This window comes from Platalea leucorodia (assembly GCF_965183815.1).
Source record: "Platalea leucorodia genome assembly, chromosome: 13".
In the NCBI taxonomy this organism is placed as follows: domain Eukaryota; kingdom Metazoa; phylum Chordata; class Aves; order Pelecaniformes; family Threskiornithidae; genus Platalea; species Platalea leucorodia.
Genome location: NC_138835.1, coordinates 3,528,768 through 3,544,851, shown reverse-complemented (window position 1 = coordinate 3,544,851; position 16,084 = coordinate 3,528,768). Strand labels below are relative to the sequence as shown.

At 39.5% G+C, this 16,084-nt stretch overlaps 1 protein-coding gene across 1 annotated transcript in view; it reads left to right on the top strand.

Moving 5' to 3' along the window:
* Positions 1 to 16,084, top strand: part of PTPRT (protein tyrosine phosphatase receptor type T) — a gene marked incomplete at both ends in the record, with an annotated part of 468,324 nt that overhangs the window by 172,873 nt on the left and 279,367 nt on the right. Inside the window, one exon of the mRNA XM_082325617.1 lies at positions 10,680 to 10,951. Coding sequence (XP_082181743.1) covers positions 10,680 to 10,951 — 272 coding nt within the window. The remainder of the gene's footprint in view (positions 1 to 10,679; positions 10,952 to 16,084) is intronic.

Here is a 16,084-nt window from a genome sequence, read left to right as displayed (position 1 = left end):
ATCTAATAAATCATGCTTATTGCACAAGTAGTTGTATATCTTGAACTTAAAATTTTGATGAGGTTTTTTCCAGAGGGTGTATCCAGAGGCTGCTTACTGGAATGCTGCCATTTCCATGAGAGAGAGGCGTTTGGCAGCAGTTTATGCCACAGGTTAAATCAGGTGAGGAAGGTGTTCGGTATTCTGCTGAATCCTTGAGCCTTCTTGAACAGCATTTGCGAGAGGCTTTGAACAGAGGCTTACTAATGTCCCTACAACTCATTTCTGTGGGCTTTCTCTTTCAAGGCTCAGCTGTAATAAAGCTCTTGGGTGCTAAGAACAAGATTTGCAATATCTTTAAATGAAGATATTATGTTGAATTATGGCCATTCCCCCTATTTTGTTTATTTGCCCATTTAATAACCTGAACTTTATTAAGTGTTTAAATCAATTGCCTCCATTTTACTGAAGTGTTAAGATAGTGATTGATAGGATAAATAGTTGTCAGGCTACTGGAATTAAAAAGCAACAAAACCTGTTCAGTTTCCAGGGTTTAGTGTACATTTTCATCAGTTTTAAAAAATGAAGATGTAACGAAGAAGGCATAATGAAAGTTGTAGAGAATTCTGGTCTATTGTTTATAGAGAATGATATGTTTATTATTACAAGATCCCTTTACCTGATAGACTGGAATAGCTCCATTGCTAATGGAGCCTTATTTTTTTTAATAGCACTGCCGAACAATTTGTACCATATTTATAAATAATGGAATAAGGACACTCATGTAGTATACTACAGCAGTGACCTTAGCCACATTGAATACTGGCAATGAATCTATTAAAAAGTTTTTCACTGTTGAGTTTTATAGAATTGTTTCTGATTCCACAGCACACATCATTTTTTCTTTCTCAGTGAACCTAGGCTTACAACTGTGGCAATCGGTCTTTCATTAAAGAAACATTTATGAAATGTGGGAAGAAAATTCTAGAGATAACTGTGGAGCCTAGAGATAAGCATGAGATGTGCAGAACGGTTGCCAGATGGCTGTAACTGTAGAGCAATGGCTCTCTTCTGAGATTTGATGAACAATGATTTCTGCTTTGTAAATCAAAATTTGAGTTTGTTGGTGAAGAGGAAAGGTGATATGACTACTGATGCTATTCCAGCAAACATCAGTTGCAAACGTTCTTCAGATGATTTATAAGGAGGGAGGGACTGTGCTCTAGAGATGCAGGTGGAAGGCAACACTGGACATCACCTTGCACCACTGAAGTGAGAAGTTTTGTCATGAATCTTCGTGATAAACTGTGCCGTCCCTGTTATAGGCTAGAATTATTAAATGTCAAAGCTTTCAGGAACTGTCTGATCCAAAGTTTAGAACAAGCTTTTGGGGCATCTTGAGGTGTAGTTAAGTATCACTGCTGTGTTTGTGTTTACACAGATGTGAGTTAACCTTTACGTGCTGATTTTCCACACTGAATCTAACAGGTTCCCATATTGAATACAGGCTATTAGAGACCACTCCAGCCTGTAGCTGAGGCCAGAAACTAGCAATAGAGAAAGGGCTTTTTTTTTTTTTTCTTTTCTTTCTGCCTTGTCATTTCTGTAGTGTTACAGTCGGTTGTCTTGCAGTGCAAGGATTTCTAGCTCAGTGATCATGCCTATGCAAGAAATTGAGACAGCAAGAAGTCCCTCCTGTGCTTAAAAATTTTCTCTTGCCTCTACTGTGTTGGATACTATCACTCTCCCAAGTGCTGCTTTTCATTGCTATTTTTATGAGAGTTCTGCCTTCACATTTCAGTTTAATTTTCTTCGGGCCAATGAAAAAATCCCCATTTGTCACTGAGGAAATTACGAAGTCAGAACCTGAATCCTGCATGTTAGCTTTATATTGCAAATATGTCAATCTCTATCATTGGCTGTCCTTGGTAAATGTCACAGAATTATGTGACCAAGTGCTATACTTATATGTTACATTATAAGAAGAATGCTTTTAACAATAGAACAGGGAAGAAGCTATTTTCACTTGATGATTTAAATATTCTTGTAAAGTTAAAAGAACATCCCTTTAACGAATAGGGTCCTTCCCTATGCACGAAGACAAAAAAGCAACGTATAGAAGTAACAAAAATGGGCAAAGAGATTTTGGGTGGATCGCGATATATGTTGCTGGAACAGCTATAACCCAGACTGGACCACAAAGCTTCTGGACTCTGAATGCCATCTCTTAATGAGACTGTCTGCCTGCTGTTAAGAAAACTGGGGTTCTGAAACTTTTGACAAAACGGTTAATCCCTGAGTCCCTGTTTCACAGCCTCTTGCAGAAATCCCATTATCCACCTTAAAGCCCTCTCTGCTAATTAGGCCCTTGTTGGCTTCGTCAGTCATTTGATCTCTTGCCATCTGGATTTTGTAGCTGAAGAGGGCTTGCTGACTGATCCACCAGCACGTAAAGAGGCAAACCACTAAAATGTGATTTTTTTTTTTCTTTTCTTTTTTTCCCCCCCCTTTGTTATCCATGATATATTTTAATCTTGTTTCTTCTGTCAGGGTTAGTTTACTGTTTCCCATTTTGGATGGTAAAGGCCCTGCAGTAGATGTCGCTTACTTCAGCATTTACTTCAGGAGTGAATAAAGGGAAGCTGTCATTTGGCTGGAGGCCATTCCTGGGTTGTTAGCATCTTTCACTGTCTGGATCACCATTGTTCAGACCTTGGAAAACATTTGTAAAAGGAGTGTAGTTTGGTAACACCTGGTAACAGTGTCTGGATCCACTGAAAATGCCAGCAGTCATTTATGGCTCAATCAGTGGAATCAGTGAAAAAGTCTGCAGTTTGCAATTATGAAACTGTGGGAAACCTGGTTTCCTATTTCTGAGCATTGTCCTATAATTATTTGGTTTTATATAAAGCAAAAGAGTTGCAGACTTTGCCCCTCCCAAGGACATTTGGAAGTGTGCAAATAAGACCCGCTTTTGTTACACACCTAGTCTTTCAGAAAAGATTGATAAAGCATTTATGCCACAATCTTCACTTTCTTTAAATATTTACAGCAACTATTGGTGGTCACTGAAGTAATATGGGATCAGTCTTGTTCCCAGAGAAGATTCTTCTTACAAAAAAACCCCAAGAACATAATTCTTTTCATGACATTAATTTCCAGGAGAAAAGTTCTTCACAAATAGACGACCATCTCTTTAAAAAATACTTTCCTATTGTCCAACAATTTCCCAAGTGAATGACTTGTCCTCATGAATTATACTGAACTCAACTTGCAGTTTATATTCATATTTATCCGTGAATCAAACTCTCTTTATTTCACTAGTAGATTAATTCAGTATGACCCACATTTGAGAAGTAAAACCCATGGGTCTGATTTTGTCCTAATACTTGAAAACTGGATAGCAGCTACGAGATAGACCTTGTTTAATTTTGAGTTTGTACAAATGCTGCTGCTGTAGTACATCAGTCGGGGGAAGAGATTTCTGAGCCTTGTTCAGTTGTTATACACGAGTATGAAGAGTAGGGATATAAAAATGTGGGAAGTGTGAAGCAGGTAGGTAATCATAACTTTTCATAAAATAAGAACTACAAATTAAGTGGCAGTAGCTTAAAGCAAGTGCATGGAAGTATTTATTTCTTTTCCCCAGTGCAATGTATAATTAAACTATAGAGCTTGTTGACAGAGTCTTATTCCTGAGTGACTCAACCAAAATTATGGGAGGAAGATCAGTCTGTGCTTAATCAATGAAAGCGGTAGATGCAGCTTGTGACTTTTAAAAATCTTGATATAGCTGACTGTCAGAAGCTTGAAATGGTAAAGTCTACTTCACAGTACCCTGATTCTTACGTTCTGCTTGAAGTGGCCACTTTGTCACTGCTGGAAACGAAGTGTTGAGATAGACGGACTTTTTTCTTATATTGTCCTTCAACATATTTTTTCATACTTAGTGTAGCTGCTTTTCAGTATCTGTTCTATGGCATTCAGATTGACTTGACAGTATTATAAATATGTGCTTTACCAAAAGATATGCAAAAACATAGTATGTGGAGACCTAACTAGGAAAGGCATCAGCTTGCTTAGCTGGCTGGCATAGGTGCCTCTTGCTTGATCTGTCCTGTAAAAATCCCTGTGATGAAGGACTTTCAGGTCAGTATATGAGACAGTGAATGGGCTCTGACCCTAATCCTAGTCCACTGGGAATGAAATATGGGAAAGAGTCAAAGCACTCTTGCAAAGGAAAGTCACACCTCACAACTCTATTGGAATACTTTTAAATAATAATATAATAAATAATACTTTTTTAAAAAGAAGGCAAGGAAACTGGATTTTCTTATTAAAATGACTTTCAAAAACAATGGAATGGATTTGCAGAAGATGTTTGAGATGACTCTTCCTTGAAAGAAGTGAGGCTGCAGTAGAAGAGACAAGGTGCTCCAAAGGTGAACAGATAAGAGGCAAAGACCAGCAGCAAGCTCTCAGCAGGGGGGGCTGCCAGCGGTGTCCCCCTGGGGTCTGAGCTGCGGTTGGTGCTCTGTGACATACAGGTGATGACCCTGACAGGATGGTGACAAGTCACACCTGTAAAGCTGCCAACGTAATTAATGTTGTTCTAAACAACTTTGTTCTCCTTGACCGTGAACTGTCCTTTGTTTTGATATTCATCCACACAGACTGTGTGGCATTTTTTTCTTGTGTATTGGGGATTCATAGTAGTAGACTTTTCTTCTCGTGTATCATTTAAAACTGCAAAGGTGTAGACGCATTCACTTACATAGGTTAAAATGACTGGGGAAAATACTGTGTTTTACTATTTTGATAAGCATCCTTCTTAGAACATCTTGGTTTTGTATCCAATGAGAACAGCTTAATTTCCCCCATATTTTTGATTAAATATAAAGTTATCTGAGCTCTCTTGGTACTGTAGTTGAACTGCAGAAGAATAAGTCCTATGCGTCTGCTGGTATCAGAGGCAGGACAGAGCTTCACACATCTCCAAGTTGGGGTGGTATGGTCTGGATGGGTGGTTGCAGTTAGATGCATCAAAGCAGCTTGGATGGCAGCTCTCGTTTGCAGATGGCATCAAACTAGAGGGAACAGGTAGTACGATTGGGGTAAGGCTACCATTTAGAGGTACAGACACAGAAGAATGGGCTGAGGAAATTTGATATGGACCAATACAGCAAAACCTGGGCAGACAGGCTGGGGACTAACTGGGTGGGGAACAGCTCCGTTGAATAGGACCTGAGGATCTTGGCAGATGGCAAGCTGAGCATGAGCCAGTGGTGTGCTCTGAAAGCAGAGGCGGCTAATGGCATCCTGGGTTGTTTTCACAGGGTCATAGCTAGTAGACAAATGGAAGTGTTCCCCCTTTCATTGCCACTCATTGGATTGCATTGAGCATACTGGACCCATTTTTGAGTGTCGTATCAGAGAGAGTGATGAACTGGAGCAAGTTCAACAAAGGCCACTGAGTCTGTGGGGCTGGAGCACTTGCCCTGTAAGAAGAGGCTGAGGAGTTACCAGGGGTTGTTCAGCCTGGGGCAGGGAAGGCTGTGGGGGGACCTGGCAGTGCCCCCCAGGTATGTACCAGGAGGCTATCGGGAATACCTAGTTGGGATCTTTACTGCAGCAAGTGATTGGAGAATGAGAGACAAAGGGTCTAAGTTGAAACGAGAGGTTTTGGACTAAATATAAGGAAAAACTATGAGGGCTGTCAAGGAATGGAGCAGGTTCCCAGAGGCGATGGGCAGTTCTTCTGGGAAGTTTGTAAGACTTCATAGGTAAAAGCTCTGAGAAACCTGATCTGGCCTCACAGCTGACCCTGCTTTGAGCAGGAGCTTGGCCTGAGGCCCCTTCCAACCCAGATTATTCCATGTTGCTTTGTTCTGCCCTAGCAAAGAAGATGTCAGACTTACTTTCTTGGAGATAGAGTTGTTCTTTGGAAATAAGCAAAACTGTGTCCAAAACATACCCGTGTACCTGATGGAGCTGCTGGGAAACCCATTCCTTTATTTTGGGAAGGAGTTTGCTCTTTACAAGAACATTCTGTACCTGGTTCTGGTTTTCAAGGTTTTAGAAGTCTCGTTTTGCAGTTGAGCATTTTGACAGCTTTCTTTTCAAGTTTACATTCAGTCTCTAATGGTTGCTATAATTTCACTTTTAAACAGCATAGTTCTTCAAAGCCAACAGTGAAATAGCATCAACCGAGGTCTGTCTGGTGATCACGAGGGGTTCTCAGTGGCTCATTTCTTCAGCTGTCATTTGTCAGAACACACTCATGTAATCTTAATGAACAATGTGCAAAGCCATTAAAAACTCAATTACGGCTTTCTTTTTACTGCAGACGTGAGAAAATGCAATCATAAAGTGCTGATGTGTAAACACAATAGCCACCATCTGCTAGAGAGTAGCATTTCAGCTCCAAAAAGAGGATATATGTTGCAGATGCATCAATAATAGGACGCTTATCAAGGCATCATTATGCACCAAGCAGGGGAAAAATTGAAATTTATGGCCAGCTAGAGAGCACTTCATGGTTTAATTCCCCAATTTTCAGTGGTATGTTTAATAACTATGAGAGAGTGTCGTTTTATGTTCCTGTCGTTTGAACGGATTTTTAAAAATGAATTTATTTACCGTCTTCACATCCTCATTGCTTCTGACTGATCTGAACATAACATTCATTTTTGGTTATTCAGGACAAAACCAGCAAGATATTAATTAATCTAACCTATTGATCAGAGCACTAAATTTAATGGACCTGATATTCAATCTGCTTTAATAAGCATATACTTCTGTGTCCAATAAATATAAAGAAGAGCTTTTACACAGCGTAGGTAATTTTTTGCCCAAAACTCTTTTTTTTTTAGGTTCAGCGTTGACTTTATGACATTTCAGCTTTCTGGATGGAGGTAAACAGAACAATGAGGCTAAATGATTTTGTTTCCCACCATTATTATTTTTCAAGATTAGATATGCAATGGTCTAAATAAGAGTTTCTCCAAGATACCTTTTGTTTTATTCAGGTTCTTGCCTGGAGGCATTTAAGTGGCTTTCAGTCATCCATTGATCAATAATTTCCATTTGTGACATATTAATTCATTCCCTAGTTCTTTATATGAGTGGAAAGTATGACAAGTGGTTTGTTGGTGCCAGACCAGATTGTATCTCTTTTATTTGCACATATAGGCCTATAAATTGAGAGTAAGTCCCATCAGCTTCAATTCTGTGTTCAGTCTAAAGAAGGCTGTCAGACTCTGAATCACAATATGTCTATTTTTATTAAGGATGATAAGGAAAGCCATACTTGTCCTTAAAAGGCTGTTTTGATTTTTTTTTTTTTCTGTTGGGAGCAATTTTCATGATCTCTCACCTCCCTCATTGGACATGGACATTTATAATAGGACAGGGGATCTCAGCTGTTGATATTGGAGCATGCAGAGCAACCTTTTGAAGGCCCTAGAGGACAGGATACCCATTGACGTTCCTGCTGTGAAAAGAGAAAATGAAAACGTGTACGTATGGGTATATTTGGAGGCCAGTTTATAGAATACAGGGTATAATTTATTCACAACTGAATTTGGTAAATCGACGTATTCTTGTATCTGATGTCAATTATAGCCTCGACAAAACTCCCTACACCCCCTACACTGGCCAGGTTTGAGGTGTCGTGCAGCGTGCCTTGGCCAGCCGCGGGAAGGGTTTGTTGTGGAAGCTGCCACACTGAGTCTCTGCAGAGATAAGGAATGTGGTGTAGTTAATAGATGACAACTGATTTAAACAAGGGTGAGTACTTTTCTCTGACAGAGATGGCACTATAAGTGGAAATTTCTCATCTTTTCCACTGTCACATAAAATAATACCTCACATCAGGACTTTATTAGAGACACATTTTTATGGTGTTTTCTCCTGTGTCTCTAGGCATACTGTATTAAAAAAAAATCATAAGCTATAAATAAGAAGCTATGAAAACTTGCATATGCCAATTGTTTGTAAGGCTATTCTTTTAGTAACTAAGACGAGGTATTGTTATGTGCTTTTTGGTGGATGGATATTTTGCTTGCTCATGTTGTCAGTCACTAGATTCAGGCTCTGTGCTCTCTCTAGAATTGTCAGCAGTTGCACAAAAGGCCATTGTCATACGGCGAATAGCTTGTGATTCATTTTTTTTTGTGGGTGGCAAAAAATAAAATTGTAATTATTGCTTTGAACTTCTTATAAAAGCCAATGTTTTTTCTCCCAGAGGAAAGCTAGTTATTTTTATACATGAATCTGTAAAAGTGAAATACTCCCTAACTTTTTGTATCCTTGAAACACTTACCTACCCCAGTGCAGTTCAAGACCATGTTGTATTAGACACAGTACAACTTCAGAGTAGTTCTTTAGGGTAGGAATCCATGTATTATCAAAAAAAAAAAATTGAGAAAGATGCCCCGACGTGAAATGACGTGTCCTATGATCTAATCAAAGACGGTGCAAAAATGAGTTTTCCTAGGTTCCTGCCTGGTGTAGCAGGCACTTGGTCAAAAACCTTGTGGATGCACAGGAAGCTCTGTTTTTCTTTACCGAGTGTTTTAATTGACTGTGCCATCATCCTCAAGGATGAGATCTGGCAAATGTAGAACTTGTCTTTGTGGTATCTTGTACTGTTTCTCAAAATGGCATTGAAGTGCTGCAGGCAGTGCATTTCACAGCAGCTGCTATTCTCCTCTGTAGTATACTACTGTTACTCAGCAGTTTTACAGTGGCTTTCCTCCCAAATTCTCAGTAGAAGAGTAGTTCTTGTGACTATTCTTGCTTTATTTGTAAGGGAAGATAAGGCAGACTATGTGTACTGACTGAGATCAGGGAAGCGAGTGTCATAATTAGTCTTAGAAACCAGGCTGTCAGGTTTCCAGCCTGCTGCCTTAACTGCCGGGCTGTGCTGCCTCTTCAAGCCTGTTGGCAATTGGGCTTTCTGATAATAAATTATCCTAGGTCATAGCAATAGAATCCAAATCTCAGTTTCCCAAGACTTTAGCTTATTTGGGTGGATTTTTAAGAATAGTATGTATACAGTACTTGGTGAAGAAGGGGATTTTGTGGTTGACTGGGAGCAGAATTAGATCAACAGTGAGCATTTGTCAGGATCCCATCTTAATGGACTTTGATTATTAGAGAGAAATTGAAAAGTTTGGATTCAGCTCTTATGTTTCCTTGCTATGAATCCAGAATTTCTTGATTTGGGGCCATTTTGATTTTCAGCATATGAAAATGAAAGACAGGATTGCCAGAGAGCATCATGCCTATAAATTTTCATATTTCTTAGTGCAGCGTCTTCCCTAGCTGTGCTTGCATTGTGCTGGAATTTTACAAGGTCTCTAGAATGTGTGATTTGTTTTGAAAGCTTGACTTCCTTCTGTGTCCATGCTTTTCAATCCTTTACAAAATGCATATATATCATATAAACACAGGGAAAAAAACATTTTTGTGGGAGAAAGTTGCTGGTATCTGTTGATACAAATTTAGAATATATGGCTGTTCACTGCACAGAATTGATCAAAATGTTTATCCGGCTCATCTGAGTGTCACACTGCTATGGCACGGAATAGGGGAAAGTCAATAGGTTAGAAGTGAGGCAAGGCTTTTCAAACTCAATCTTCTGTGAACTGCAAGAGGCCAGCAGAGAAATACATTTGTGGCATGCCTTGGCAGCAGCATCAGAATGGAGAGTGTCAAGAGGGCTGCATTTGATTAAAAATTATCATGCCTGGCTGCTGACACACAGCTTTTTTGTCCCCCAGTCTTAGTATTTTCTTCAGCTTTTTCTGAGTGTGAGTGTCTGCACACACATAAAGGAGATCCTTTAAACAGAATTGAATCAAATAACTCTCATAATGTTTTTCCCTATTGCTAACATTTGTCACCTTGATGCATCTGTGAAGAGATGAGTTGAGACACAATGTGCTGTAAAATAACTGCTTGATGAATCAAAATGCGAGTTCAACATCAAGTGCCATGGTTAATATGATGCAAGCTTCCAGGTTAACAAACTCATAAATTGCCTTTAGGATATATTTCCCTCCCTACATTCAGCGTGTCCTTCCCTCCTAGAAGAGTAATCGTCCTTGTTGTATTGTTTCTAGTTGAGATGCTGCTGTTATGCTAACAAGCCTAATTCATTTGGGCTCTGAAAATAGGGGTTTTTCTTCACACATTACAACCTTCAAAAGTTTATAGTGCCAAGATGCAGGGTTCACAGGTACAGATTGGCACAAAGTGGGTAGGGGCCATGTAGGCAAGCATCAGCTGAGAATTTGGTCCATTGTTGTAGTTTTTGTATTGAATGTGCCTTTGAGGGACTGTATGCGGTAGGAGAGCCTCGTTGCTGCTTGTAGGGTGAATGTGCTTTTGTTTAAAGTGACTGTTTTATCACAAGGTTATAAAATAATAAAAGCAAAATTGTGGTTTTATTTTGATTTTTTAAGTTATCTAGTTAAAGTGGTTCTAGTTGGCCCTGAATCTGTTTGTGTATATACCTGGCAATTTTAATATCCTTTCTTTCTGTTACCTAACAACTAGCATTAAATAGCTAGTTCTTCACATGAATGTTTTGTTTCCTGGCTTCTAAGGGAATCACTGACTTTGCTAATAGAAATGTTTTTATTGAAAAAGCCAAGCAAAACCACTCTTTCTTCTGTTTTTGCTTTCCTCTATAGGCTCCTTCATGATGGTGAACAGCTCCGGGCGGGCATCTGGGCAGAAAGCTCACTTGCTGTTGCCTACGCTGAAGGAAAACGACACGCATTGCATCGACTTCCACTATTACTTATCCAGCAGAGACCGTTCGAGTCCTGGCTCGCTCAACGTCTACGTGAAGGTGAACGGAGGACCACAGGGCAATCCCATATGGAACGTCTCAGGGGTTGTTACAGAAGGATGGGTGAAAGCAGAACTTGCCATCAGTACATTTTGGCCACATTTTTATCAGGTAGGAGTTTATAATATTTTTCTCTCTTTTTCCTTTGAATGTTTGGCTAGGTATGAGCTAAGCTATTGTTAGCAATAGGCATTCTGAAAATCTAATTTCCCCCTCCCTCCCTTACCCCCCGAATTTTTCCTATCAGAACGAGTTTACGTATACCATTTTCATAGCGAGAGGGTTATATAGGCATCTTGGCATATTTCTTCCTGCTTCACCCTTTTTCTTCAGTTGTTGTCAGGTCACGGAGTGATGGATAGACTGCTGGGAGTCAAATTATTGGCAAGTTAAGACCCACTTGTTTATCATGAAATTAGCACATAAACAGCCTTGTATTGGCACTTTCCATGGCACTATGTAAATGTAAATAAAACGGGGTGTCTAGATGTGTAACCGTATCCGTACATAAATTTGCCTGAACTATTTTTGGCCCTTGGTTGGTTCCATAAGAAGAAACATTTGTTCACTCAGCTTTGCATCTGGACTTTTCCTGTGCCCATATGAGGCGTCTAAGTACATAAGCTACTAATAAAATCTCGTACCCTGTTATCAATGTGAGTATACTCTTCACCATATCCTCCATTGCTCCTCTTTTTAGCACTGCTAGTAACATAGTTTTACTTGCTCTGTTAGAAGATTTATTTTTTTTTAAAACAAGCACAAAGTTGAGGAATGTAATGCGTAAGCTGCTTTTCGGTTATATTAATTTTGCAGCTACTTATTAGTTGTCCACTTAAAACTTCATGTGGCAACTTTGCAGTCATTGTTTTAGTTTTAATTAGGTAAGCTGGTGCGCAATGGACTCACATACTTCTTGTTAGGTGTTGAAGGCATGTTTTTGTCTTGTTTTATATTCAAGACAAAAAAAAAGCCTGGGAGGTAATTGCACCGTAAACCTTGCAGGGAAAGCTGATGTACATATGATACTAATAAAAGACATGAGTGAGATAGAAATTATGATAGAATAAACTATGAAAAGGCAGCAAATAGTCTGTGGATAGAAAACAGCAGGTAGAAAAGCTTGCTGCTTTTTTTCCTTTTTTGCTTCTAATAACTGGGTAGGAGGTCTATAAAATCTGAGCTGAAGTAGACTGCTTTAATGTTCTGCCTCTGAAAAAGAGTTGGGGATATCGGCAGAGTGCATAGAGCACACTATGCAGGGTGAGAGAAAGGGATAAAGAGACGCAAATGCGTGGAAAGTGGTGTTTTAAGGGCTGTGCACAACTTGTCACTAGTTCTAAAGTCATATGAAAGTGCTTATACTCCATTCGCATTAACATGAACCTGGTCACGAACCAAAATTTTGCTTCATAGTAGGTGCTCCACAGAGATAACAGAAATGACCTTCCACCTAGATAATCAGTGCTTGTAAAAGCTGGAAAAGGCAGTCTGGTCTCACACTAAGAGAGATCCTACTCTGGAAATACCAATAGACGACTTCCTGAGCCTTACTTACTTCTTTTGCACGTCCTTTTGCAGGTCAAATTTGCTTTTCCTGAGCGAAAAATCCTTTAAATCAAACAAGATTTTTTCACTGCAGCACAAAAATGAACAGATTGGAAGCCAGCAGTAGCTGCCTAGGAATAGTTCCTTCCTAGAAAATGCAAGGCTTTTCTTTTTTACTTTTTGATGGATGTGGGTGATGCTTCCTTCTGCTTATATTTGTATTCTTATTCCTTAAGTGTGGCTTTTGAAATTTGAGATCTGTCCCACTATTATGGCGGTCTAAGAGACTGGTCTATCATCAGTCCCTGATTTTATGAACCATCCTCTGTTGATGGTCTGTAATCCTCTACGTTTAACCAAGGTTTTTACAAAAAAAAGAAAAAGGAAAAAAAAAAAAGAGAGAAAAAGAAGACCTTAAACTTGCAAAAGTGAAGAGGAACACACAATGAAGGACTTTTAGACAAAATTATTGTTATTTGGCAGCCTAAAGTAACACTTCTCACTCAAGGAGCCCAGAGGTGACAGGATGACAAAAGCTTGGGTGTACTGTTGCCTAGGGAGTGTCTCATTTCACACTCACAATCTAGGATGTGCCATCAGAGCGTTATTTGTCAGCTTTAAATCAAAATTGCATGCCTGGAGAACTCTTTGTACGCAAGAGGCCTGAAAGCATGTTCTGTATTTCAAAAGCACCAGGTAACACGGGAAAAAATAGCATTTTTCCTAAATAAATGAAGTCTGCGTGAGGCAAAATGTGGATTATTCTCTTAATGCACAGAAACCGCACCATCTTGAATTGCAGTGTGCATCAAAAATTCAGTCAGGCAAAAAAAAATCTGAAACTATCTGCCCGGAGTCTGAGGCTTCGACAAGTACTTTGAGCTTTGGAGACGTGACTAGTGGAAAACTAGTAACCAAGCCAAGTGCCAGAGGTCGTGTTTTAGGTCTGACAGTTCTGTGCAGGGGTCATATGAGTCGTCTGGATCCAAAAGCACTCTGCTGACATATAAACGTGGGGATGGTGGAGATTTATAACGTCTACCCTAGAGTTACTCATACTTGGATTCCCAGCCTGCAAATGTTTTTTAGTGTAGCGAGAAAAAGCCGTAATAGTTCTTGGGGAAAGGTAATACGTGTAATCTTGAATTACTGCTTGCCATAAGGATGAACTTCGTCCCAGAATGCACCAAGGGCAGCACTAGAGTCTGCCAGGGAGAGTTTTTTTGATGTATAGCAAGGAACGTTATTGATCCATGCCTGAAGAAAACTGTTGTACCACAGCGGATGAGCCAGGCTACATTGCTAACACAGACGTCGGTGGTACATAGCAGCAGTGAAATGTAGGATTGTTTATTGGTACGGAAACATGAAATGACTTGGTATTTTCCGTTCTCTGGAGCATTTAAGAATGTTTTTTAAGAGTAAAGCTTTGCGTTTTGTCGTCTATATTAATTTCTGAGAAGCTCCTTAAATGTAAAGCATTGTTAAATGCCTATGTCTCAACCATTATACGACATTTCTGACTGAAGTTAAAAGGACATGAGAGGGATGTAGTGCGAAATTTGCAGAACCGGGTCCCATAAGCATGGATTCCTGCACTTTCCTCATGTTGGGTCTCAATCCCCTGTTTTCAGGAAAAACTGTGTGCTTCTGGCCTTCTCGCTTTGATAGGGCTGAGATGCTGCAAAATACAGTAAAAGACAACAATGCGGAAGTTTGAACTGGGAAATAACAAGAATATCTGACTGTAAAGCAGAACAGATAATAAAATACTCTGTCAAAACAATATTGTGTGAATTGAGAGGAATCCTCCACTCTTCTCAGTGGATTCTGCACCAGTGTGCCTGGGGTTTTTAGGAGCTGAGTCGGTTGTTACCAGCTTAAGTTATATTGTGCTGTTTTAAAGACTCTGTACGTGTCAGTAATTAACAGAAGACAGTTCTCTCTGTATCGGTGCTTACTTTTGCCACGCACTAATAGCTAATGCCAATGCCTTGGAGAACTTTTCTTTCCAAGTTGTTGGCTTGCAGGAAATTGAGAATTAGTTCATTGTGACTTATAGCTTCTCACAAATGCAAAACTAAAATCAGATTTTGTAGCTGCAATGTTGCACTTTAATTCAAGTCTGAAGGGAGTTGTAGTACTTTCTTACATGTCTTTTGTAGTAAGCATAACTTATATCATGAATGACATTTCATTTCTAAAATAAATTATAACTTCCATACTAAGGACTTGTATTATAGTCTTATTTTATACAGTCCCTAAAAAGCCTATCAAGAACCTTGGTAACACCATACACTTGTTGACGTTTATTGGATTATTTTGTCTTCCAGAGACTTGCTTCTTCCTATTGCTCCTTGGACAGCCTGTTTTCTGTCCACCCTCCTCTGGAGTAGAACTTTGTTTCTAAATATTGTTAGCGCCTGAGCTTTTCTTAGTTTATATCTTTGCCTGTTAACTTTTGAGTTCTACCTGTTTTTATCATGTCTTTTTTCTAATGGACTTATTTCAGAAGATCTCATATTTGGATGTGTTTTGAATTTGGGAGAGCAGATCTTAGGAAGTCATGGAAACATGAGTAGAAACTACATTCTGGAAGCCCAAATGCAAAGCAAAATGATTAACAGCAATTCTGTACTTAGGAAGGACATACTGGTCTACTTTGGTAGCCGGGGGGGCACGCAGTGATCAGCATCTGGACAGCTGAATCTTTTATTGTATTAAATCTTCTGATGAAGGAGATGAAGAAGAGGCTAAACAGTGACAGACTGGGAATACCAGCTTTTGTTTAGAATGAAAATAAGTGTTGAAAACTGGCTTCAAGTAGTTAACTTTGTGTTCTAGTAATGAATTTTAGAGGTTACAAATTACTGAAATACTTTCTCTAACAAAACAAGTAGCTGCACGAGAATACTCCTCTAACAGTAATAACTGTGCCAGCTGAACATGTTAATTAACTCTGTCCTTGAAAACATTATTGTATTCTCATGCAAAAATGAGCAATTTAAAACAGTATGAACATTACTTTAGTAAGAGGGAAGGAAACAGGGGACATCCCTTTCAAATGCAGAGGACAGCATCCATTACACCTCCATCCATTCATGGTTTTTTTTTAAACAGTAAAGGGTAGCACTTCATTCCTTTGGGAAGAGAATCACTAACTTGAGAGGTAGCATTACCAAGATGTTAAATAATCAGTCTGCATTTTACTTTTTTCTACTGCACTTCAACATTTCTAAATTTCTTGTTCCTCATAGAATCATAGAATATCTTAAGTTGGAAGGGACCCATAAGGATCGTTAAGTCCAACTCCCTGCTCCTCACAGGACTACCTAGAACTAAACCATATGACGAAGAGCATCGTCCAGACGCTCTGTGAACTCTGACAGGCTTGGTGCTTTGACCGCTTCCTTGGGGAGCCTGTTCCAGGGACCGACCACCCTCTCAGTGAAGAACCTTTTCCTAATGAAGTAATTTCCCAATCTGGACTTCCCCTGCTGCAGCTCCATTCCATTTCCTCGTGTCCTGTCGCTGGTCGCCAGAGAGAGGAGATCAGCACCTTCCCCCTTGAGGAAGGTGTAGACTGCAATGAGGGCACAGGCTACAACTCATGTCCTACTGTCCTTTAATTGTTGGGCAAAATGCATTGGATTTAATACCATTTTCTCCTAAATTTTTAGTTAGCTTATTTGGCAG